A 26,530-nucleotide genomic window follows, 5' to 3' on the forward strand; every position below is an offset into this window, starting at 1 on the left:
TCAGGTTCGTTTCTAAAGTCTTTTGTACTAGAGGTGTTATTTTGTAACTGAAGTTCGTGACATAAGTCTTTCGTTTAGCAATGTTTCATACCAGTAGAAGCCCTTAAAATAACTGTGTGTATGAAAAACAAGAAAAATTGCAACACGACCACAATCACATAGGCAAAGTGAAGTTGTAAGTGCTACCAGAAATGTATAAGGAGAAACTCACACAAAGTAAAACTATAAATATTGCAAATAGTAGTCATAAATTAACATACAAATAAAATAAACAAAAGTGTCAACTATGTAAATTGAAGTAGAAAAGAACTTGCTTACAATCGAAGTTTTAAGCAAAATGAAAACCAAAAAAGTAGGAAAAAGAACTACAGGGCAGTAAAAGCAGAATATGTGCGTTAGAGTATTGGCTATGGGCTCAGTATAAAGTATGGGCATTAGTAGGCGCGCATAGAATATTCTATGGTCACTGGATGACCACTTGTTTGTTGATGGTTTTTGTTGTTATTGATATTCGGTGTTTATTTGTTAGATATACAAACTATTGAGGGACTAGTTGTTGGCCAATGGATTGGTTATTTTGAAATTTTACTGCAACTGAAATGAAGCGAGAAAGTTAAGAATTCAGTCGGTGTGTTGACGCGTAAGCGTATGGATGAGCGATCGGAGGTGTAGCGAAGACGAGTCAAGTGTGTGGTTTAGAAAAGGAAGATAATGAGTAACTACAAGTGAAGTGTGGAAAAGATAGAAAAAAGTTAAAAAATAAGAATATTAAAAATAATAATAATACATTTTAAATAAATAAATATAAATTATATAAATATAATAACTATTGAAATATTAAATAAAAATAATATTAAAACTAAAAAAATATTTAAGTTAAATTTGCCGAAGTTTTAAAAAAGTTGAATGCAAAATTTATTTTTAATTTTTATTATACACTTCTGCGAAATTGAATTAAAGAAATAACAAATACTGTGCTAAAAAATCTGTGTGTGTTGTGAAATAATAAAAAAAAATCAAAAATATTTATGCAAAAGAAAGTTTTACAAAACGTAAACCGAAAAAAGTCAATAAGCAATTAACAAAAAAAAAAAAAAAAATCCCATTATTTAATCCCATTCTAGTCGATTTCAATATACATACATACTATACTACTAGCTATGCACATATGTATGTACATATGTCTGTGTGTAATGTACCTTGGGCAATTTGTTAAATGCTCGTAATCAATAAACCAATGTGTCATGTTCAATGCTTGTACTGCCGGCATTCTCAAGTCATCTGCGCTTTAAGCTTATAACAATATAGATGGTTGTTGTTGTTGTTGTTCTTGTTTTTGTTGTTGTCATTCGTGTTCAAGCCATGCCGTTCTAGTGCGTACACAGCGCACACATAACTGTTGACAGAAGTGCCGCGCAGAATTTTCGATTCAGACCAAAAAGTGCGTTCAACGTAAACGGTTGTCCTAAAAAGCGGCGCGAAAAAAGTTGGCGAACGAATTTTGCAACAGAAATTCTTAAATAAAATTGAAAGGATAGCTCATTGAGCTTATAAAAATTGACAATCTTAGGAAAGTGTTAGAAAAATTATAAATAAAATTATAAAAAAAATTTAGTGTCGTAAATAAATAAATAAATAAATTTTTAAATTTAAATAATTTTAACAATATTTCACGTACAATCGCGTATTTACCAATTAGACATCGCATTCGGTTTGAGCATCTTACTTTGGGATACTCCAATATATGCGCGTTATTGTGTTTGGCGCAAAATGTTGAAAAATCTAAAGACACTACTTTTGTTCTGCTCGCTATGGCATGCGATATTGTGTGCGGAACTCAATACGACAGTGGCGCAAGTGAAATTATTACCAGCTGATATAGCGGAAGCGCAAGCGCTGGCTAATGCTGCCAATGCAACGGAGTCGGTATTCGCGGCGACAATCGATGGCGAGGACACGGAAATAATTGATGGTGAGATTGGCGTGTATCATGTGAAATATTAAATACTGCATAGTATCCTGTAATTTTTCTTTTTTTCGGAAGTAGTACAACAGTGCGTATGAGTGATGAAATGTTCGTAAATAATTTATATTTAAGTTATAAGTGAACTCTTGCAGGAAGTCTAAATCGAAGTCCCGAAAAAATTATTAAAATTATTAAAATTTCTATAATTTCATTAAAGTTTAAATATAAATAGTTTTATAGTTTGTTTTAATCAAACTGTTAGAAAATTGCTTGCAAAATTTTTTCCACCTAAAAATAACGATTTTCTCCAAAATATAGTAGAGGAAATGTAAAAAAAAGGAAGTTCGTGTGTAACCGAACGTTTTATACTTTATTATTTATTCATAAATATTTATTAAGTTAACACACAAAATGACCCATATATTCGACATAAAGTCCAATAGAATAACGAAAATCATCATATATAGTATATGAGGGCTATGGTAATTCCTGGACCGATTTCAATTATTTTCATCACTAAGCTACATTATATCCAAGACTATGCGCTCATTTGCTTTTTCTAAGCTATCTCATATATATATACCGTTATATACGTTATAAAGTCCACCAAATGATAGAAATCCCTATTATTAGGTATATTGGAGTTAGGGAAGTTATGACCCGATTTCACTCAATTTTGGCACAAAGACGTATAATAATATTATTATACGTCTTTGTGCCAAAAATAAAAAATATTCCTTCTGATTTTCTTTAAAATTTAGTAAAAAATTCTAATTTTTATATAAAAAGAATGTGTGTTCAAAAAATAAAGGGAATTTTCAGTTGTTCAAAAGTGCAATTATTAAAATTCAGAAATTCTAAAGATTTGAAAAGAAAATATAATTTTAGTTTGAATCAAGCAAATATCGACGCAACTTATCGAACATTTTTTTCAAAAATAAAAAATATTGGTCTATAATTCTATGTAGATTGAACGGCATACCGATGTAACTCTCACGAAATTGATTGATATCTAGTATAAGTAACATTAACTAGCTTATCCTTTACCCAGTCTCAGTCCAAGTGGACTTTTTCCCTTCAATTATACCTTGAATGTAAAGTTTTCAACATAAACTCTTCGTTAATCAAAAAGGGAATAGTTTTGCGCAAATATACAGAAAAATTAAGATTTTCCATATATCAAAAAATTAAATTTCATGCATAAAACGTTCTATTTCTATAATTTTGAATAAGTTAGATCAATATTATTTTCACCTTTTTTCTTAAAAATTACATATTTTGAAGTTGTGCATTTTTAACTATTCAACTAGAAGTGGCATGAGTTTTCTAAAAAATATTTAAAAGGAATATAGTGTCTATTAAATTTGATTTTAATGCCAAAGATCCATTAATAGAAGAATATTTCCAATTTTTGCAACTGAGTGCCCCTAAGCGGTGAAACGAATTCAGACATGATATTTTTTCAAAAATATTTATAAAATAATTTTAAAGTTTTACTTTTAGAGAATGTTTTAATATTTAAAAAAGAACACCTAAAAATTATGAATATAATCATCAAATCTCTAACAGACTACTGATCAGAAAGTATTAATGTAATTTGGTAAAAGAGGATCTTATTATAATACTTTGGTTAGATAGTCTGGCAGCATGCAAAAATATGCTTTTTCCCCAGCATTCTCTTTCAAATCAAACCTAATATTCAAGCTACATATTATATTTATAACCATTGTTGGATGAGAGACATTAATATTATAACTTAATACTTTATCCATTATTTTTATAAAACCTCCTTCGAAAGAATTCAATTTTAACAGGCTAGAATAGGTCTCCTCGCAGGAAATACCTTTCACACATCCACATATTACCCCAAAACGCTTAAATCAAATCGAAAGCTGGCAGTTCATTGACTTCACTCCCAACACGCTGTGCGCCGATTACTCACACCAAAGCGCAAGGCATTTAATAGTCTTGTCACAAGGCGCGCATAATGTCTTTAAATTATTTTACTATTTGCAAAGCGAAAATTCTATAGACAATAGAACGCAGAATATTTCATTTGACCTTCACTAATAAAAAGTAATTGAACAGATCCAATTGATTTTACATTTTTTTGCATTTTTTTTTCACTCAATACAAATAAAAAGTCGTAAAAAACACACACACAACGAGAAATTGATTGAAAGACAATGACACACAATCAGTATTAGACACAAATTGTTGGACACTCATACAAGCAATTTGGTAATGTTTACATTTGAAAATGGTAACGAACTCGGTTGGTGACAACAAAAGCAGCAACAACATGCACACAAAGCACGCCGGCTGGAAAGACGTGCCGCACGGGAATGTTGAACAGCTTTGGCGGCAGAAAACCAAGACGCGAGCGTAGGTGTTATTGAACGCCAAGCATTTAGGCAGACTTAAGCCTAATTGTGTTTGGATGTGTATGTTTTTCTTGGTAGATTGCTTTTACATTTTGCTCTTTGAAAAATGTGCGCACGCGCCTTGTTCTACATACACACTTTACAAGTCCAAATTGCGCTTATCTATACATCTTGCTCGAGTTTGAGTTCTAGTTCCAAAATTGTCACCTCAATCATGTCAATGTAATCGCATTAAGAGATTTCGTGTGATTTAACAAATTGACTGGCCGAATGCTTGTCAAATGAATGAAGCGTAGAAAGCGCACGGCATTTTCAATGAAGTGAGAATGAATGTTGAGCGACTAATGTGACACAGTGTGGGAGCTAGGTACTGAGATGTGAAAGGCTTTTGATTTTAAGCTTAGGAAATTAACAAAAAATAATGTATTAAACGTTTTTAAATGATTTCAAGATGTTGTGTCGAAGTTAGAGATAACAAGTAATGGTTTTTATGAGATTTTTTTGTGGCTTCTTTGACAATACAAAAGTGATATAAGCTTGAACTAAATTCAATTTGTTAAAATAAGAAAGGGGGAAAAATATATTTTACGCCCACTTTGAGCCTTAGGTTAAATAGAGTACTCATATTTTAATACAAAAAACTCCCCGGCACTACCATCCCAGTCTTTCTTCCTTCCTACATATAAACCCACTTTAACTATAAATTCTCCTGTCTCGCTCACAGCAGTAAATGGCCCATTTACATATATGGCTTATAATTTAAAGATTTAAGACATGAATGAATGAGGAAAAACCGGTAAACGATTATTATTACAGCGACGAATGCATTCAATTGCAGTTAAGAAGTAGCTGATGATAGGCTTTTATTGGCTTTTGAAACTTAACAAAAGCAAAACAAAAGCGCTTGGAACGTGCCGGTTTCAGTAACCACGACGACAGCAAATGAAGTGGATGCGCGTTGTTAAACCAACTACATGCACCCAGATATTCATATATATAATGATATATATGATATAACATGGCAGTGACAGCATAAGCTTAAGCATAAGCCGTAATCACGCTACTTTTAATTACAGCTGAGCCACTATTTGTCGCTGACGTGTGATAATCGTAAATCTTGACAATGTTTTTTTTATGTATCTTCGTCGTTGCATCAACTGGGTCTCGGAAACCTTGAACCTGAAAATCGAATTTCAGCCCAATTGTTGCTTTGCAGTACAGTGGCGCGTAGAATGTTGTTTAAGGGGTTATATACAGTTAGGAGGTCGAAAAAAGGGTATTTTTCTAGATTTTTTTCTAAGCAAACTATTTGGTTTATTGATTTGAAACTTGGCAGGTATATTATGACAACCTTAAACTATATTCACATATTTTTTATTGCCAAAAATAATTATCGGGAACGTTGATGTTGCCAATTTTGCAGAGGTTCGCAAAACAAGGCCTTTTGCGGTGAGCACGATATCTTTGGACTGGATCATCAAAAATGCAAAAACCAAATAAATTTCATTAATATAATAAATAATCTAGCGACTGATCGAAGGAATTAGCAAAAAAAAATTTTGATAAAATGGCGGCTACTCAAAGCAAAAGGTTCGATTTTCGACCAAAATTCGGGTCTTTAATTGTTTCTAAAAATAAGAAATTTTCATCGGATGGGGAAATCCTTCGATTAATTAATAAAAAAATTAAGTTAAGAAGCTTGTGTAAAAATTTCAGACCGATCGGTTCAGCCATTTCTGAGAAATCTTGCTCACCGACTTTGAAAACACCGTTTCGAAAAACGAGTTTAAAGTTTTGATAGCACTTTACATGTAGTCGGTGCCTTCACTAATGTGTCTATAACTTCGAAAATATCCGTCGGATCGAATCGATGAAATTTTGCGTGTGTATACTCAGATATATATAAATTAAGAAAACGCAAAAAAATCAATTTTTTGAAAATCCGTATATAACCCCTTAAAAGGGGAGCAATTTTTAAAAAGTGCTTGGGAATAAATACCTATAATCTGGTGTCGGATAATATGTAGATTGTAATAATAAAGTAAAGTATTAAATGAACTTACCAGCTACCAATTATTTTTGAAATCCTCTCACTTTTTCCCTTCAATCCTAAATGTAGGCAACGTTTTATTATCACTTCCTTCAAGTGCTTAACTGGGTGCTGAAATTACAAGAGTATTGCAAAAATTGTATTTAAACAATAAGTCTTCTTCTGATCAGAAACTATTTTATAATATTTTCACTGGAAATGTAGTAAATATTTCGAAAATAGCAATCCCGTATTTTATACCAGTTAGTAAGGTTTTAGTATGGTTTGTATAATTTAAGAAATTACTTTGAAATGATGAATGTGTTAAACCAATTGAATGGATTATATAATATACAAAATTTGGAATTAAATAAACTTACCTTACATTGGAAATTCAAACACTAAAGATTTTGGAAATTTGACACTTTTTTCCTTCAATCCTAAATGTAGGATTATTAACACTTATTTCAAATGCATAACCGAGTACTAAAATGGCATATGTAGGTATTTGAAAAATATTATTTAATAAATTAGTATTTTCTGATGGGAAAATATTTAATAATATTTTCACAAAAAGTGTGGAAAATATTTCGAAAATTTCAGAACCATATATGAATGTATACCAGATTGTGTGGATATACTGAATAATTTAAAAAATCAGTGTACAATGTTAAATGTGTTAAATCAATTGACTAAGTAGGTCATATATAAAATCATTGTCACCAAAAATCCCATCTCTTTAATCATTCAATTTTAATTTACATAACCCAAATGGCTTACAACAGATTTCAGGTTTTCGAATATGCCAATAAAATTACCGTTAAATAACATATTTGAATAAAACTTGTACGGACATTGATACAGTCAGTCAATAAATACCAGATCGTCAGCAATACATATCCATATACTAGTATTGAAATATTCTCACAGCAATATTCCAACGGTTTTCGCCAGTGATGAATTGCAAATCAATGTGAAAATGCAGTAAATTCGGAATAAAATCAAAGAGTATTACAAAAGTAACGTAAACAATCACAAGAAACTGCGAAAAAAAAATTATAAAAATAAAAAAGGAAAAAAAATATATAAAACAAAGAGCACAACACAAAAGACACCCAAAGGATGACAAATTTATATGTCAACAAAAAATTTCGATTTTCTGGGTCAGCAGCAATATTATTACAGCAGACAGTTTGCGCGGGGGGTGGTGGTGGCCCTTAGAATGTCCAGATATTATGTACATGTTTTTGTGTCTCGTGTTTGCTGCGCATTCCAACATGTGCCACATGCGCAGGCCACTGGCGTTCTGGTGCAACAACAATCACACAACAAACTGTCCGCTTTAAAGATTGCCAATGCGCAAAAGCAAAAGAAAGTACTCAAAGTGAAGGTAATATACTCATGTCTACGTATATATATGTGTGGGTGTGTGTGTGTAAGTAAAGACATTTTGTATAAAAAAAATATTCACATACAACTCAGGAGCGTGGCAGCACTCTAATTGGCAACATTTACGACTTTTGACTAAATTGTTTTTGAATTATTGTGGACATAGAGAACTGAATTTGCCTATTTGCGTTCATACATATGTATGTAAGGCATATATGTATGTTCGCACTTGCACTACTTGTACATACTAAACAGTTGTTTAATTTGCTTGACTTGTCGTCGACCATAAAGAGCAGGAATCCCATTTATTTGACACCTACGTAAAATAGTTTTAGAGTTCTTGAAGAAGAAGAAGAAGTGTGCTAAAGTGTTGCTGGCTGTAAGTTGTTGGTTTAGAGTTGGGATGGGTATAATATTATAGTTATTATAATTTTATTAAGGTCTAGTTTTCTTTAGGACTAAGGTTAGGTACATATGGAATCAATGAATAAATAAGTCTGTTTTATTGATCTGATTTCGTAAACTTGGATATTTATAATAAATATCGATTTTCGATAAAAATCTTTACAATTTCGAAAAATCAATTTCTTTTCCATCATTTTCTATGGTACCATTGCTTGGATCTTAGTTGTTACAATCTCGAGTATTTCTTCTTACTATCCATATACAGTCCACACGTGATCAAAGTAATCAATATTCAACAGACATCTTCAAAACTTTGTATGCATAGAAAGTTCACTGTAATAACTTTTGAGCGGCGTTGCCATTTTTTGGCTGAAATTCTTAAAATATTCATATCTCCATAACAAAAAAGCAACAAAAGATTTAAAAAATATATAATCCAATGTGAATAGTGTTATTTTTTTAGACATAAATGCAAAGCATGTGCGACTAGAGTAAATATTTATGATGAATGAGTTCAGCGATCTGAGGAAGAATTCGAAATTAGAAAGAAATCCCCTCGAATAACGAAATTATTTTAGTAGTGGATAAAGAAGATGAAATACATTCTGTATCGAAATGTAGTGAAGTAGTTGGAAAAAAAGAGAGTGTGATTGAATGATTCTGGAGTGAAATCTGTTTGAAAATCTAAAAATGAGGCTAAAAAATGTAAATAATAAATTAAAGCTCTCATTCACCTCCGAGGTCCTCTCGCAATATTAAAATGGAGTAAAATCTGTTTGAAAATTAAAAAGAGAGGATAAACAAGAAAAAACGTTAATATACCCTTCACAGGTGCATTTCTATTAGTAACTATGTGTTTAAGCAAATCTAAAGACGTAAAAAAAGTAAGTACAAAAAAAGAAAACATTTTACTAATACTTTTTAGCCGGGTTGTTTGCTAGAAACATTAAGGTTATATAGTTAACCGATCTGAACAATTTCTTCGGAGATTATATTATTACCATAGATTATATAATTATTACCCTTCCATGTCAAATTTCGTGAAGATACCACGTCAAATGTGGAAGTTTTCCATACAAGCCATTGATTCCGATCGTTCGGTTTGTATGGCAACTATATGCTATAGTGAACCGATCTGAATAATTTTTTCGGAGATTAAATTATTTCTATGAGCACTAACTCACACCAAATTTCGTGAAGTTATGTAGTAAAATGTGGAAGTTTTCCATACAAGCCCTTGATTCCGATTGTTCAGTTTGTATGACAGCTATATGATATAGTGGTCCGATATCGGCAGTTCCGACAAATGAGCAGCTTCTTGAAGAGAAAATAACATCTGCAAAATTTCAAAACGATATCTTAAAAACTGAAGGACTAGTTCGTATATATACAGACAGACAGAGAGACGGACATGGCTATATCGACTCAGTTCAACATACTGATCATTTATATATACTTTATAGGGCCTCCGACGCTTCCTTCTGGGTGTTACAAACTTCGTGACAAACTTAAAATACCCTATTCAGGATATAAAGAGAGGCTAAAAAATGTAAATAATAAATTAAAGCTCTCATTCACCTCCGAGGTCCTCTCGCAATATTAAACCAAATTTATCTAGATATACTACATATCTGATGACTATATTTATTAACACATTTAACTGAATTAATTCATAATATTTATCAACATAAACTTAGAACTAAAAGTGAGAAGGAAAGAGCAAATCGCAAAAGTAAACATGAGATTCTAAATTATGTAGCTGTCAAACGATTTGACAAATAAATATAAACGACTTCTTTAACTGAATACAAATGTAAATATTGATTTACTATGAAATTGGGTAAAAAATAGAGATTCTCCTGAAAAAAGTATATAAAAAGTAAAACAAAAGAAATATCTGTGAAGCGTGCGCATATTTACACTGCCAAAACCAAGAAAAAGAAAGAATAGTGTAGCTGAGAAGCATAGAGTGAGGTGAAGAAACTTGACAGTGTGATGTCTACTTAACTCACAGCGCAAGTAGCAATTTGGCATGCAGCATGGCATCGGCGGTCGCACCATTTAAGTATATTGTCAATACTGAGTAATCTATGCCAACAAAGGCAACCGCTGTCGACAATTGTTGTTTTTTTTTTTTGGATAAATGGTGATGTTAAAGTTTTTGTTTGTTGTCAAACGTAGAAAAAAGTGTTTATTTTATTGTTCTACGAAAGTAAATACATCTACGGTCATTCAACTTGATCAATGGACCAGCTGATTAACTGTACTTGAAGGTGTGTTTTGCAATATAAATGAATTGAAATTCAACCACCACTAGAGTTATTAAACAATTTTAGTCACTATTACTGTATTGATTTATTTCGCTCCTAGATTGTAGACCACTATTCACCACCTTTACAAAAGCTGAAGCTAAAGATCAATTGAATATAAGTCCCTCTCCACTTACATAGGGCACTTTCAGAGAAATTGGAAGATAGACTTAGATAAATTTTAACAGGAAGTGTACAGAAAGACAATTTCCCATCTATTATAACATGTTTAGATCCCCGAAAGAACAGCCTGTGAGAACCTGGTGTCGGGGGAATTGTTATTATCTACACCACTCCAATATGATCGTATGGATGCAGTAGGACGCAGTTAAGAAAGCTTGTCAGAATACCACATTCCGGACAGCCATAGTTGTCTGTTGATGTACCCAGACGATACTTACACAAAGAGGCCCATATGCTTTCTGTTAAGGAGCGTAACGAAATGCTCTCCCTTGCAGTTTCTGTTGGGATACTTTCGCAGAAACCATTCCTGAATCACTTGCTGGAAGTCAAGCCTCACCCCAGGGCCATCAAAAGTACTTTTCTGAAATATGTCGATGACATAATTGACATTACTGACCAGTCTTCGGACGAGACTGACGCCATTGAACGCCATTCACAGTGGATCTATTAACATCTTCTTTGATTCCCTCGAATCCCCACATATTGCAGACACCGAGTTCGAGTTGTCTCGCGCAACTTCGTTCTGGATACCGTAGTAGAATAAACTCTTACTTATTTAGACAGGACTCTAACATACCTAACATATTATATGTTCCACATGACACTAACCAACGTTTTGCGTACTCAATTAAAACTACCCATCTAACATCCCTTTCCCTTTGGCACGACCCTGTCGAAGCTGCTCATTTCCTGGACCATCCGTTATATGACTTCGATGAATATTGATTGTGCTTACCGGGCAAGTCTAGATAAAAAAAAACAGTCATATCTCATCTAAAAACGAGTTCTGGAGAGAGAATGAGAACTTAAGGGAAAATAATTAAGCGTGGAAAGATCTCTGAATTATAAGAATATTCAAAAGAAAGCGCATTCCAAAAAGATATAGATTCTGAACATACAAAAATTAAGAATAGTACCTGATCTAAAACTAAACGCCATCTCACTAAATAAACACATGATGTCTCAGAACCAACGCATGTCAAATACTAAACACTTTCTTTAGAAAAACCAGCGAATGTGTGTTGCTTTCAAGAAATTTACATTCATAATTGCCGTCTTTCTTTCACCCATTATATGTAAGCCCACGCAAACCATTTAACGACATCTTTAATGAGCCACTGGCCAAAAGCTTAAGTAGCTACTTGAAATACATTAGATTAGATCTCTTCATTTTATCTACATCTTTATTTGTTATTTTATTGCCATAAAAGTAGACACGCTTAATTGATTGCGTTCAAGCTGCTTGAATTGATTTTTAAGTGTCGCAACTGTGACTCCAAGCGCACACTCAGGTTTTGCAAATTGGGTCACACAACAATTTGTTAATTTAAATAAATGAGGGCAAAATTTTCGCTATAACACTTCACTGGCTACATTTCTGCTAAGATTTCACTAATGATAATGTTTTATTTTTTATAATATAGTTCCTGAGGACGCCACATATTTGGAACCAGCGTTAACAAATTCGTCTGAGGAGCAAATACGTCGCCGACGTCAACTTTTTTACGATCCTTCACTATTGTTGTTGACAAATTATGGCGCTGAAGGCGGCAAATGTATTACAGCACGCGGTTACCCCGGCGTCTGTATGCGTTTTACTGCCTGTCAGCCGTATTTTCGCGCCAAACGGCAGTTTAATTTCCTTAATCTGCGACAGTGGCCCCAGGTACCGAGTATAGGACAGGATGTATGCAGTTTTTACGATCAATTCGGACGTGCAAACACAGGCATCTGTTGTACAGGTACATTTATGGGCGCTGGTGCGTATCCCGGCGGTGGCGTGTATCCTGGCGCTGGTGCGTATCCTGGCGCTGGTGCGTATCCAGGCGCAGGTGTATATCCACCACCATCTTTCATCTATCCAGGCGGTGTGAGTCCACTACCCACACCACCCATCGAACCAACAGCACCCACGCAACCAGCCACACAACCAGACGAGGAGTTCGAGGAGGATAAGGATGAGGAAGACATTATCGAGTTGGATCATCCAACAGAAAACGATCCACTAGTTGAACCTGTGCATGAGCCAAATACTGCTGACAAACAGGACACCAATGTCGTTTACGACCCGATCAAAGAAGATACGGAAGATGAGAAAACAGAAGTGACTACAACAAAACCAGCAACATTTTACAATGAATTCGCTTATCAATGGCCGAACCAGTTTGGCAATCAATTCTCTAGCGTACACCAATGGCCGCCACCGCTGCCGACACATCCACCATCGGCCGCTGTCTGGCCGCCGCCATTACCAACACATCCACCCAATCATCATTATCCAACACATGCTTCGGTACCCGCAAAACCGGGCGCGCCAGCTGCTTCACCCGCCGTAACCACACGACGCACCACCACAAGACGACCAACCGCCGCAGCGACTACGCCACGTCCGGTGCCGACAACAACACGCCGTCCAAGCTATCCAGCGTACCCCGGCTATCCGAATTATCCCAGTTATCCAACATATCGTCCAACTGCAGCGCCAACGACCACAACACGACGTCCCACAATACCAATCTCAAGCGATCATGGCCTACCGGCACAATGTGGCATTAAGAATCCCGCAGCGCCAGATCAAGAACGCATTGTGGGCGGCACAAATGCAAGTCCTAATGAGTTCCCCTGGATTGCGGTGCTCTTCAAGTCTGGCAAACAGTTCTGTGGTGGCAGTGTGATAACGAAAAATCATATTTTGACAGCGGCGCATTGTGTGTCCAGGTGAGTATTGCACCGCATAGGACTTTAACTATGAAACTACTCTTAATGATTTTTTAATTTTCCAAACCTGTAGAATGACCTCTTGGGATGTGGCAGCACTCACAGCGCATCTCGGTGATTACGATATACGCACCAATTACGAAGTACAACACGTTGTACGACGTATTAAACGTTTGGTGCGTCACAAAGGTTTCGATTTTAGCACACTGGTGAGTGAAAAATAGCAGTATAACAAAATATATTTCTAAAATAAAATTGTATTTTCTCTCCACTTTAAAGCACAACGACATCGCTATATTGACTGTAAATGAACCGCTGAAATTCACTTATGAAGTCCAACCCATTTGCTTGCCTGGCTCAAGTAGTCAACTGAGCCGTAGCTACAGCGGTAAGGTGGCAACAGTTGCAGGTTGGGGCAGTTTGCGTGAGAACGGTCCACAGCCATCCATTCTGCAGAAAGTACAGATACCAATTTGGGCGAATCACGATTGTGCGCGGAAATATGGACGTGCGGCGCCGGGTGGCATCATCGAATCGATGGTGTGCGCTGGGCAGGCGTCCAAGGATTCGTGTAGTGTAAGTGGAATTCATGAAATTCCAATTGGTTTTTTTGGATATCGAATATACTAGTTCCATCTTTAAGTTAGACTTTTGTCCTTTTTGTCCTGACTTTTATCTACTCTATCATATCCTTCTTTAATTATTTATCAAATGCAACTCTTACCTCTTTCAGGGCGACTCTGGCGGTCCGCTGATCGTCAATGAGGGTGGACGCTACACCCAGGTTGGCATTGTGTCTTGGGGCATTGGTTGTGGCAAAGGCGAATATCCAGGCGTTTATACGAGAATCACTTCCCTGTTGCCGTGGATTTACAAAAATATTAAATAGTACGAATAATGAAATAAATGCTTAAAATAAAAACGAAAACAAAGTGATAATTTATATACAAATCGATTTCTATATGTAGTATTTTTTGTATTTATAAATGGAATGAATAAATTTTTGTGCGTGATTTGAAGTATTTCAATTCATAAGATCGGTGTCGATACGGCAGTGCAATAACTGATCATGCTGTTTCAACTATGTGAAGTGTGTAGCATACCTTTAGGCGCTTAACTGAGAACAGCTGTTAGTTTTAGACACAAGTGCTTATGCATTTTGTAAAGCGAGCAATGCGTGACACGCATGCATGAAAATCATATATTTTATGATGAACTTATATATTATAATGATATGCTAATAGACACGCAAGTTGTTTCAGCAAATTTTGTTTAATGCGCTCTAATCTCGTAGATGTTTTTAACATTTTCGCCAGCGCCAAGTTGTCTAATTTCTATATACAAATACTCGTATTTATGTCCACACACAATACATCAAAGGTTGTAAGATTTCAGTAGCGGACTGAAAAACATGCAAATATTGCATTTAAAATACACGATTTTATTTCGTTTTTAAATTAGGAAATTTATTTAATTTGCAAAATCCATTTATTTATGCATATTTTTGGACACATTTATTTTCAACTCAAAAAAAATTTCTATAAAATATAATGTATGTATATCTTGAAGTTTTTCGCTGTCGGAAAATGCAACAGCGAGTTGCCTTTTTTCCAAGGTCTATAAATTACGCGGCATACCGGCTAATGTATGCATGTTTGTATGTGATTATAGATTTTAAAAATACAAGTGTTGAGTTAGTATTAAAAATGTATTGTCAGCAACACAGTTTTTTACTTTATTCTATTTAAATGCAACAAAAGAAATTAGAAAAGCCGCTTGAAAAACGCTTGAGCATTTTTTTTCTCAGAATTTTATAGATTATTTTTAAAAATATATATTCATGATATATTGCATGCTTAATGAAATATTATCTTTGTTTTTGTTTTAGTGCGGTTTTCAGCTGCTCGACGGCTGATACCAAGTACAAAAAAAAAAAATAATAATAATCGTCTCCGCCCAGCGTCTTGTTATAAAATGTGAGCGTTTAGAAATAACGCCGGTCAAAAAGCCATTTTTTATAATTTTTGGCATGGCATATTATGTGTTGATTGATTTTATGGCGAAAGTAATTGGAACATAGGCTAGTAAAATTTCAGACAACATAGCCGTAGACTTGCGAGTGTATATTTAAGTACATCATTTGACAACTGAAAATTAAAACGATTGCCAGTCTATTATATGCCTAGTCTTTTCTATATGTTTGAAGGTTCATTATGAACTCTTTGGGAACCAAAAAAATATATCCATTCAATAATTACTACCAGTAAATCATTCCAATTTCGAATAACACCTTAATGGAAATTCGTAGCGCTCTCTTCTTATTCAAAGCGAGTACATGATTTCCTAATTATTCTACTTACACCCTTCCCGATTTGTAATTATCTATATAATCAACTTTTGTTTCTTCGAGACAAATCTGTTAATATACCTATACTTAGGGATATATAGGTTATTCCCGAGCTGTATTCGTTAGACTTGAGCGCAGTCATTATATGGAAACGGATTTCGTTTCTTGGGTAGATACATAGCCCATTCATATTCTCTGAAGATAAACTAGTTATATACTTGTAGTTGTCCAAATTGGCTTTGGTCTCAATCGGTCAAAACTTCAAAGTTAATACATCGGAACAGTCTCGAAGGCTATATATGCTTATAGTGATGCCGCCCGATTCCTCATTATTGATATAATATTCATTTACACATTATACTTAGTTGGTCCACTTCTTTAGACGCAAAATTTTAAATAAACAAGTAGTGCTCGCGAACGATATTTGGACTTAGGGGCCATCCATAAATTACGTCACACGAATTTAAAGACTTTTTAACCCCTCCCCCCTTCTTGTCACAAGTTGTCACATTTTGAACTGACCCCCCCTTGTCACACAATGTCACTTGTGAATGATACCCTCCCGCTTCAAGGTGTGACATAATTTATGGATGGCCCCTTAAGAGGTATCATCTCAGAACCATTTTTAATGACTATATAAACATATTTTCAGAAAGAATATCAAATGTGTTCACTTCAATACCACACCCTGTATATTTAATAAACAAAAGTTTGGCGCTATCGACCATTAATGTCAAATTTATCTTTCGACACGTATAAACACGCACGAATATGTATATATAAACGTATTATACAAACATAATTTTATATAATATATTTTAGCGTACAACTTAAAGTTGAGGTACATTAACCTAATTTGTGTTTACCTATTAAAATATAATTTTTATTTATAATACCAACACATGACAACTATATTATATACATACATTTCAACTAATGACTATTTTTCACTAAAAATAAATATAAAATTTAATATGATTGTGTTAAAAGTTTAGTATGTTATTACGTGCCTATGAGTCACCCTGCACATTAACCCCATTAGGAAAGTTAGTATGGCGTCTGACGTCTAGAGCTGAGTTTGATGAATGATTGTTGTCCATTGACTGACACGATGGAGAGTGCTTGTGAATGAGGTACATTAGATATTATATATAATAGATCAACATATAAAAATATATGTTTCTAGTATCCTACGAAAATGTATGCCAAGAAATATAATACAGTACAAGTAAATATAATTATCATCTCTGTAGTACTAAATGAAGATTAATCTGTTATCAACTTGCAAAAGTGAGGTTATGATATATCTCAAACCCGAACTACAAACAAAAAACTGCCGGGAAAATATCAAAAGTTATTATCAGCATGAAACACTTTCTACATAAAAATATAAAATATATATATGAGTGTATATTTCAATTTTGTTGAACCTATATGCATTTAAAATCAGAGAAATCATTTAAAAAATATGCTTTTAAAACAAGCAATTCTGTAATTGCAAATTATTATATGTATATTTTTTATTTCCAAGTTCGTTCACCTTTTGTCTTCATTCCCAACGAGTATATACCCACCCTTCCTCGAATTTGACGGCAACTCATCATTTCAAAGCGACGCAAAATAATTAAATACAAGCTAATAACAGAAACATAAATTTTTCAGTAACATAAAAATCGAAATATAAAACAGTGTTTTAATTTTTAGAAATATATTTTAGTTCAAGACTTATACCTATATATTTATACATCTGTATGTGTGCTTGTTTCTGAATTTTAACAGTAAAGTAGAGCAAACATCTGGTATTAAAATATCATATATAAATGTCTAAAAAGTTAGTAGAGAAAATATTTCTATTAAAACATATGTACAAACACATGTATGTGGTTTAGGAACATAAGAAGCTTTCACAAAGTAAACTGCTTTTTTTTCAAATAAGTGAGATTAAATGTTATTATGAGCAAAGTAGTTAAGCCGTAGTATAAACCGTAAATTTATTGATCTGAAACTCTTCAATATTTAAAAAACAGTTCTGAATATAAATATTGAGTATTCCAGAGCGCCTTAATGTAGATCTCTAGGAAGCAATACTTTGAAAAAAAAAATAGAAAAAAGCTTTTATAAAGATTTTTTTTTTTATGGTGAGCAAAGTAGTTACTACCCTCATCAATCTGAAATTATTAGGTCTGAAGCTCTTCAGTATTTAAAGAAAAGTTCTGAGGAGTATATTGATCAACTATTCAATTCAAAATAAAATAGTCTCCAGTAAATGTTCTAGAGAGGCCTAATGTAGACCTCTTGGAGTATAATAATCCTTTGAAAAATAAAAGAAAAAAGCTCTAATAAAGATTTAATTTTTCAGATTAGTGATTAAATATTATGGTGAGCAAAGTAGTTAAGCCCTGAACCTGAAATTATTAGGCCTAAAACTCTTCGGTATTTAAAGAACAGTTCTAAAGAAGAACAGTACTGGTCAAAACAACACTGGAGAATATTGTGTGTTCCTGAGCAGCATTATTTGGAGATCTGAAAGTATTACTTAAAAAAAATTATAATTTTCATAAACAAATGTACCATTGTTAATAGTCAACAAATTGTCAGATCTCCAAAATCTCTCAATGAATAAGTTACCCAGTGAGTCTTAGATTAATCATGTGTTAAGAATATTTAATATTGCTTTCTCTACTAAAACATTAAATAAAATATTATAAATATTTGTTTGTGTTTGTTAAAATATTATTTTAACCTTTTTATTAATGAAAAACAATTTATGAAGAAAAGAAATTCATTGAACGCTTCTGGTATCCCGAATGGTAATTCACGTTTTAGCACAGCCAATATCTATCAATTAGTCGGTGTACATATACTATATTAATACGCACGAAAAATGGAATATTAATTTAAACATTAGGGTGGTTCAGTTTCATAATGAAAAGAGAAAAAGATAATCAAAAAAATAAAGAAAAATTATAATGCTATTAATATGAAATATACATATGAGGTATGAGTCAATAATTTAAGTAATATATTGAGCTAAATTTAAATTAAGATTTATATAAATTAAGCATTTAACGATCATGTAATGTTCAAAGAATTTCTGATTAATCTAAGTTCTCAATATTGTAACTGAAAGATCTGGTGTCATTGAGGAATAAATTTATTAAATTTTGATTCGAGTAATTTTTACTATTTTTCAAGCTAACTTTTTAAATTTCTTAGATATTTTATTAGTCTATCAAGGTGCAGCTAAATTGAATATCTCCGATATCATAACAATCGGTTTTTATGATACAAGAGACTAACATGACCCTTTGAAAGCCAATATAAATAGATCGTACTATTTCTGAAAGTTTCGAAAAATTTAACCAAAAAAAAAATAAGTAAGGAAAGGCTAAGTTCGGGTGCAACCGAACATTTTATACTCTCGCAATTTATTGAAGAAATTTTATTGAGATAACACACAAATTTACCCATTACCCATAAATTCGGCATAAAGTTTAATATAATAACAAAAATCGTCATATAGATATGAGGACTGAGGTAATTCCTGAACCGATTTCATTCATTTTCACCACTAAGGTACACTATATCCAAAACAATCCAATACATATATGCGGAAAAAAGCACACCGTATTTTTGAAAAACCTATAATTAGATATATGGGAGCTAGGAGATGTTATGACCCGATTTTAATAATTTTTTGGAACAGAGACATACCTTTAGAAGAAAACAATTCCCTTTGAATTATGTACATTAAATTATCTGAGAGATTTACCCATATTTTCGGTTAAAATTTACCCTTAGGCGCGGAGTTCAACATGTTCGATAACAGGGGCCTTGAAAAGTTATAGTCCGTTTTCGACAATTTTTTCACAAGTGAAGCCAGAGATGATATGCACTATTTGTGTAAAGTTTTATTCCACTATTTTCATTGGTTCCTTATATATATATATTATAAAGTGAAGGAATAAAATGGAATTCAAAATTGAGTTATAACGAAAGTTGTCGTGGTTTTGAATCGATTTCGCCCATTTTTTATCCGTGTTATCAGGGTGTCAAGAAAATATAATATACCGAATTTCATTGAAATCTGTCGAGTAGTTCCTGAGATATGGTTTTTGACCCATAAGTGGGCCATGCCACGCCCATTTTAGATTAAAAAAAATCTGGGTGCAGCTTCCTTCTGCTATTTCTTCTGTAAAATTTAGTGTTTCTGACGTTTTGCGTTAGTGTAACTCACTACTAACCCACTTTTAGTAATTTCCAACCTAACCTTTGTATGGGAGGTGGGAGTGGTTATTATACGATTTCAACTATTTTCATTGTGTGTGGTGGGGTACGTAAGAGAAACGACTGCAGAAAGTTTGGTTTATACATCCCGATTTCAACCGTCTCGTCATCCTGATCAATTTGACATACATAACCCTATATCTAACTCGTTTAGTTTTATGACTTACAAACAACCGTTATGTGAACAAAACTATAATACTCTCTTAGCAACTTTTGTTGCGAGAGTATAAAAAATTATAAAAATTATGAAATCAAATTTGAAATGATTTTGTTCACGAACAAACAAGCGCCCACCCTATTGAACTCTAATTGAAAGAGTTTCATACATATACATATATATGCACAAGCACTAAAAAGCTGTATGTGCACAAAAGAGGAAAGAATTAAAATTTTCAATTTTCATAAAACAAAAAACATACATAAAAAACAACTGCATTACGCAAAATATATTATTTATCTATTTTACTCTTTTTTTCAAAGCGCATGTACTACATACGAATTTCGTGTGCGTCAACGGAAATTTGAATTTTTTCGCACGCTTTTCTAATAACCAGAAAACACATGCAGACTGTATGCGCTGTGTTTGTTTTTTCACTACTTTTTATTTATTTTTTGTTTTTTTACGCAAAAATAGCAAACTGGCCGCTTCATTTCAAGTTTTTCCTTTCAAGACTGATTTTTATTATGTGTGTTTTTTACGCAATCTCTTGGCAATTTCAGTTCTGCAGCACAGCGAGCATTGACATTTTTAGCAAACAACAAAAACAAACACAACAAACAGCAACAACAAGCAGCAAACGAACTCGTATGCGGAGCATAGCAATGCTGATTTGATCTGCAAACTGTCTGCGCGACAAATCTTTTAATTAATAGTTTTGTTAGCTGTACAAGAGCAATGAGCGCACACCAACAACTGGCTGCAGCACTTGATTTCGTTTTCGTCTACTCATTTTCTTCAATCACACGGCAGCAGCGCTCTTCAACTGCTGCTCATATTTTTAGTTTGTCGCTCATTCACCTTACTCAACTCTTCGCATTGTAAACTGAGTTTAGTTCTAATTTTAGCCGATATTTGGCTAAGTATAGTGATTTTGGTTTCACATTTAGTTGTAATTTGCTTTCATAGTTGTTGTAATTTATTCATGTTGTTGTTGTTGTAACTGCTTCGGTCATTAATCTGTGTCATTGTATTTGAGAATGAGTGTTGCAGATTAGCATTATAAGCATGTAACGGTAAAAATAGAGTTAAGCAACAACAAATTGAGTCTTTCACGGTGAAAAAGTGTGAAATTCGTATTTGTTGCACTGTCATTTATATTTACCAGTTCGGCAATCGAAAATGGTTTTATGAATGTGCTGTACACAAGTTTAGTGTATAGGTATGATGAGGGAGTTGTTATTATTCGAAGAATAATTTTAGACGATTGACTTATTCATTAATAAGCTTTGGGGCTCAAGTTTTTTAAATTTAATTTTTTTCTTTGACTAATTTTTGACTTTGGTTTGCGAAAACTATCAATAGAAAACATTAAACGTTCACTAGAAGGTCTTCTGAGTAAAAGTTTAGACATATCTGAGAGAAAATTAATAGTTTTCTTAAGAAAGCATTGTTCTTTTATAAACCTTTTCAGGAAGCAGTATACTTAGAATTTGAGGTTGGAAATAAATTCGAACATATAGTCAAGTATTATATTAAAAAAATACTAAAAGTTGTTTGTTTTCGTATTTACAAGTCTCTTGCCTCCGTCACAAAGAGAAGATGAAGCTAAATCGATATTAAAAACTATATTCATACACAGCATTATATATGAGAGAAGCCTCCACCTAGACTTCTTAGAATTTTTACGATTTACCTTTTATCATTGTTAGACTTTAATTTTCATAATGGCCTGGATACGTCATTAGACAAAAGACTAAACCTGGATTTTAATTTCTTTTACAAGCAGAGAAGTGTATATTTCAATAATAACTATAATCAATGGAGGCCTAGTCATCTAAACTAGGTAGGTAGGTGGTTGTAAGGCTGTTCCCCAGAGGGAAACGCACATAGACTATGAAAGACAGTACTTTCAACTAACCTAACAACTTAAAACATTTAAAAGACTACCTTAAGACTGATTTACTTTATATACTAGGAACATGTCTACTAGAGTAGAAGCTATCCAACATTACACGGCAAATGTTTTTAGACAACAAATTTAGGAAAACTGGTACTTTTAAATCTGACTCAAGCCATTATACACAAACATATATATCTACTAGCCGACCGCTTCGGCTTCGCACGGCTTTAAGCAAACATTTCAAAAGTTATAAGTTTTTACACCCGCTCCCATACATATGTATGTACTTCCCTTTTCTTGCGTGGGTTCATTTAAAAAAGTAAAATGAAGAAAATTCGATCATGAAATTATATTTTATTTGTAATGAGCTAAATCTTGAAGGAAGTCTCATAACGGAAAACGGCGGATATGATATAAACCGAAGTCCTATGAACAAGACACATTTATGTTAAGCCCTGAAGCTGACGATGCTTCTGTCACTAAACACTTTCTGGAGAAGAAACGTTTCCTGTCCAACTACGCTCTATATCGAACATCCGTTTCCGGTAAAATATTTTCGATTGTTTCATTTCCGGTTCAGGCACATCATTACCATATCTGGTTCCATCGGTTATCCCATATCTTGCTTCAGTTGGCTCATTCCGTTTCCGGATGACTCATTTCCAGTTTCAGTAACCAATATTCAGCCACCCCATTTCCGGTTCCGGCAATATAGTTATCCATATCCGTTTTCGGATGCCCTATTATCCGGTAACATCATATCCGGTTACCCCATGAGGTCAATGACCCCACCCTGATCACGTGATGACATTTCAAGATCACGTGATATTTTGGTTTACAGGTCAATAACCCCGTCCTGATCACGTATTGTCACATCAAGATCACGTGATATTTTTGTTTCCATTTTGGGTGAGGTCAATGACACCACCCTGATCACGTGATGTCAAATCAAGGTCACGTGATATTTTTGTTTAAATTTTTGAGTGAGGTCAATGACCCCAACCTGATCACGTGATGACATTTCAAGATCACGTGATATTTTTGTTTACAGGTCAATAACCCCGTCCTGATCACGTATTGTCACATCAAGATCACGTGATATTTTTGTTTCCATTTTGGGTGAGGTCAGTGACACCACCCTGATCACGTGATGTCAAATCAAGGTCACGTGATATTTTTGTTTAAATTTTTGAGTGAGGTCAATGACCCCACCCTTATCACGTGATGTCTCATCAAGGTCACGTGATATTTTTGTTTACATTTTTGAGTGAGGTCAATGACCCCACCCTGATCACGTGATATTTTTGTTTACAGGTCAATGTCTCCACCCTGATCACGAGATATCATTTCAAGATCACGAGATATTTTTGTTTACATTTTTGAGTGTGGTCTTTGGTATACGATGTCTTTCTCTCGGATTATGAAGTGAACTTGTATATTTCTAATATTTTGACGATTTTCAGTTTCAGATTAAGATTCTCCCGAGTCTTTTTGTTACCCTCACCCAGAAAGTTTAGATTATGGCAATAAATATAGGCTATGTTACTCGACAGTACTCGGCACAGTAGTTTTTGAGCTTATTCATTACAAACATACATACAAATCTTTCCTCTTTATAACAGTAGTATAGATTTAATAACACAGGCCAACACTCAATTTGATTCTTTGAATTTATCAACTGATTCTAGTTAATTTGGGCGCGCTGAAATCAGTTTGTCTCTATCAGCTCTAGTTTTCATGATATAGCTGGATAGTATAAATCCACTTAACTTGTGACCTGAAAAAATGAGTGGAGGGTATAAAAAAGCTATATCATGGAAACTAGAGCTGATAGAGACAAACACTTATATACATTACAGATTTGAATTCAGCGTTAGAATGAGTTGATAAATTCAAAGAAGCAAAAATTTTTTTATTTTGTCGGGCTGTGTAATCTATACAAATTTTTCAGTGCCTCTTTTGTTGATCATCAAATATGTATTTGAGAAAACAAAGCGTATCCCGTTTCAATTTCAAATTTTTAAAATAAAACTATGTTAAATTAAAAAAAAAAAAAAAAAAAAAAAACTATGTTAAATTTTCAAAATTGTAAAATTGTACATGAAATCAATAAAAAATCCTTGATTTTCAAAATAATGTAGGCTTCTTTAGATAATTCTTAAGTGTAAACAAAGTGTTAAGTACCGGTTTACATTCAGAGCACATGCACTTGAACTGTCATGTTGAAGGTCATGCGTTTCACTGTCATGTAAATTAGAGAATGAATTTCTTTTTTCACTTAAAAACTAATAAAATAAAACGGTTGTAAATTTTACTAAGCAATTGGTAGAATTAAGGCACTTTAGCAAAGAAAAAAATCATTGAAAGTGTATTTTTTTTTGGCACAGATGTGTCAAATACATACATATTTATATGAAGAAGATAGATTAGTCATAAGTTCAATGAGCACCACAAAATATTGTGTTCAAAATTGGCACGTGTTCATATCATAGTTTTTGAACCAGACGAACACTACATGGTTAGTTCATTAAATGGAGGCATATATGTAGCTGTTTATTAGATACAAAATTATCTACAGAATATACATATACAGACACTTATTTACTGAGCCAACACAAAAGTAATATAATTATTTCTACATGCGCATTGAAATAAATATTTCACGCTCTTCAAAGTGATTTTTTGAAACTTAACTCATATATACATATGAGTATATATAGTATGTGTAGATCTATCTACAAATATAATTAAATTTATATATACAACACACTTAGAGCAAACGATTGATTATACATTTGTACACAAATCATAATTTTATATTTTTAAAGAAAAGGAAAGTGATTTGCTGACAGCAAAAAAACATAAAAATTTGTCCAAACAGCTGATTTTGACAAATATTAAATGCTAACATGAAATTGCTATATTAAAGTTTCATAAAACTTGCGAGAGAAATTAGAAGGGTTGGTATCGAAAGAAAATCGAATACGCTTATAATAAACGAAAAATTTACTAAAAGTTAGTTTAGGTTAGAGGCCTCGAAACAACCTTATCTATTACCTTGCATTGTAGTTTTAGTTATAAGAAAAGGAATTCACCGACATTTTTGCATTACAGATTACTCCACAACTATAAATCCGACTCCTTCGAAGCCGTCTGTGGGAACCAATTTGCCAAAAGGGCCGGATTTATGGGTAGAAAACTTATGAAATCTGCACTACGATAAAGCAACGATAAATAATGAAATCATTATCCGAAAATTGTTGAATTGAGAAAGACTCAAAAAGCCATTGTGGAACACATTATAATATTCAACAAGTAAGGAAGGGTTAAGTTTGGCTCTCACATATTCGGCATATATATGGTATAAAGTCCATTGAAAGTTTGAAAACCCTATGATTAGGTATATGGGAGCTAGGGAAGTTATCACCCGATTTCACTAATTTTTGGCACGGACACATATTATTAGAAGAAACTGAATTTCTTCAAAATATCTGAGAAACTTAACTTGTCGGTAAAAAATTTGTTGGAAGCACTGAGGTCCTCATATTCGATATATAGGGTCTTGAAAACTTATGGACCGATTTCGGCGATTTTTAATAGGGCGATGCCACTTTTTAAATGCAGTATTTTTGCAAAGTTCTGTTTCGATATATTCACTAGTGCTGACTTTATATATTGTAAAGTAAATGATTTAGATCGACTTCAAAGTTCTGTTATATGGGAAGTAGGTGTGGTTATGAAGCGATTTGGACTATTTTCACAACATGTCATTGAGAAGCCAGGAAGATATTATGAACCGAATTTCAATGAAATTGGTCGAGTAGTTTCGGAGATATGTTTTTTGACCCATAAGTGGGCGGAACCATGCCCATTTAAAATTTTGTATACCATTTTGAGTGCAGCACTTCTGTACCATCTTTATAATGAAATTTAAGGTTTCTGATGGCATTTTTAGTAGTTTTCAACATAACCTTTGTATGGTAGGTGGGCGAGGTTATAATCCGATTTCCTCCATTTTTGGACTGTATAAGGTAGTACCTAAAAGAAACGACTCTAGAAAGATTGGTTGATTAGTTTGCGAGATAGATTTAGTAGTTTGCGAGATATGTACAAAAACTTAGTAGTAGAAATGTATCGAAGATTGAATCAGATCTATTCATATTATACATAGATATACTGAGTTTGTTAAGTGCACAAATACTTGGGGTCTGAATTGAATTCCACTATACTATACATAAAATAATAATAATTTATGCAAAATTTTTATTTTTTTTTGCTAAATAATTTGGTTTGTTTTGTTTTTACTTTTACATACTTCATTTCAATTCAATTTCGATGTTAAACTCTTCTGCTTCTTCTTCATCTTCATCTTTTTCTCCTCATACATATGTATACAAAACACATTTGATTCGCATGCGATTTATACAAATTGGTCGCATGCCAAAATTCATAT

General features: G+C 33.2%; 3 protein-coding genes across 3 annotated transcripts in view; 1 reads left to right on the plus strand and 2 right to left on the minus strand.

The window, feature by feature from the left end:
- LOC105217715 (uncharacterized) overlaps positions 1-26,530 on the minus strand; it is a 135,213-nt gene that overhangs the window by 99,107 nt on the left and 9,576 nt on the right. The gene's annotated exons all lie outside the window — the stretch shown is intronic.
- Positions 1,121-14,396, plus strand: Sb_8 (serine proteinase stubble). Its single transcript, XM_011195523.3, has 5 exons — positions 1,121-1,972; positions 12,090-13,383; positions 13,457-13,592; positions 13,663-13,959; positions 14,117-14,396. Exons 1-5 carry the CDS (start codon positions 1,771-1,773, stop codon positions 14,270-14,272), a joined length of 2,085 nt encoding a protein of 694 aa, XP_011193825.2. The 5' UTR covers positions 1,121-1,770; the 3' UTR covers positions 14,273-14,396.
- LOC105219401 (DNA fragmentation factor subunit beta) overlaps positions 6,366-26,530 on the minus strand; it is a 102,759-nt gene continuing 82,594 nt past the window's right edge. The window contains exon 6 of the transcript XR_008470517.1: positions 6,366-6,511. The gene's annotated coding sequence lies outside the window, so the exon portion shown is untranslated. The remainder of the gene's footprint in view (positions 6,512-26,530) is intronic.

Source organism: Zeugodacus cucurbitae, chromosome 3, assembly GCF_028554725.1.
Source record: "Zeugodacus cucurbitae isolate PBARC_wt_2022May chromosome 3, idZeuCucr1.2, whole genome shotgun sequence".
In the NCBI taxonomy this organism is placed as follows: Eukaryota; Metazoa; Arthropoda; class Insecta; order Diptera; family Tephritidae; genus Zeugodacus; species Zeugodacus cucurbitae.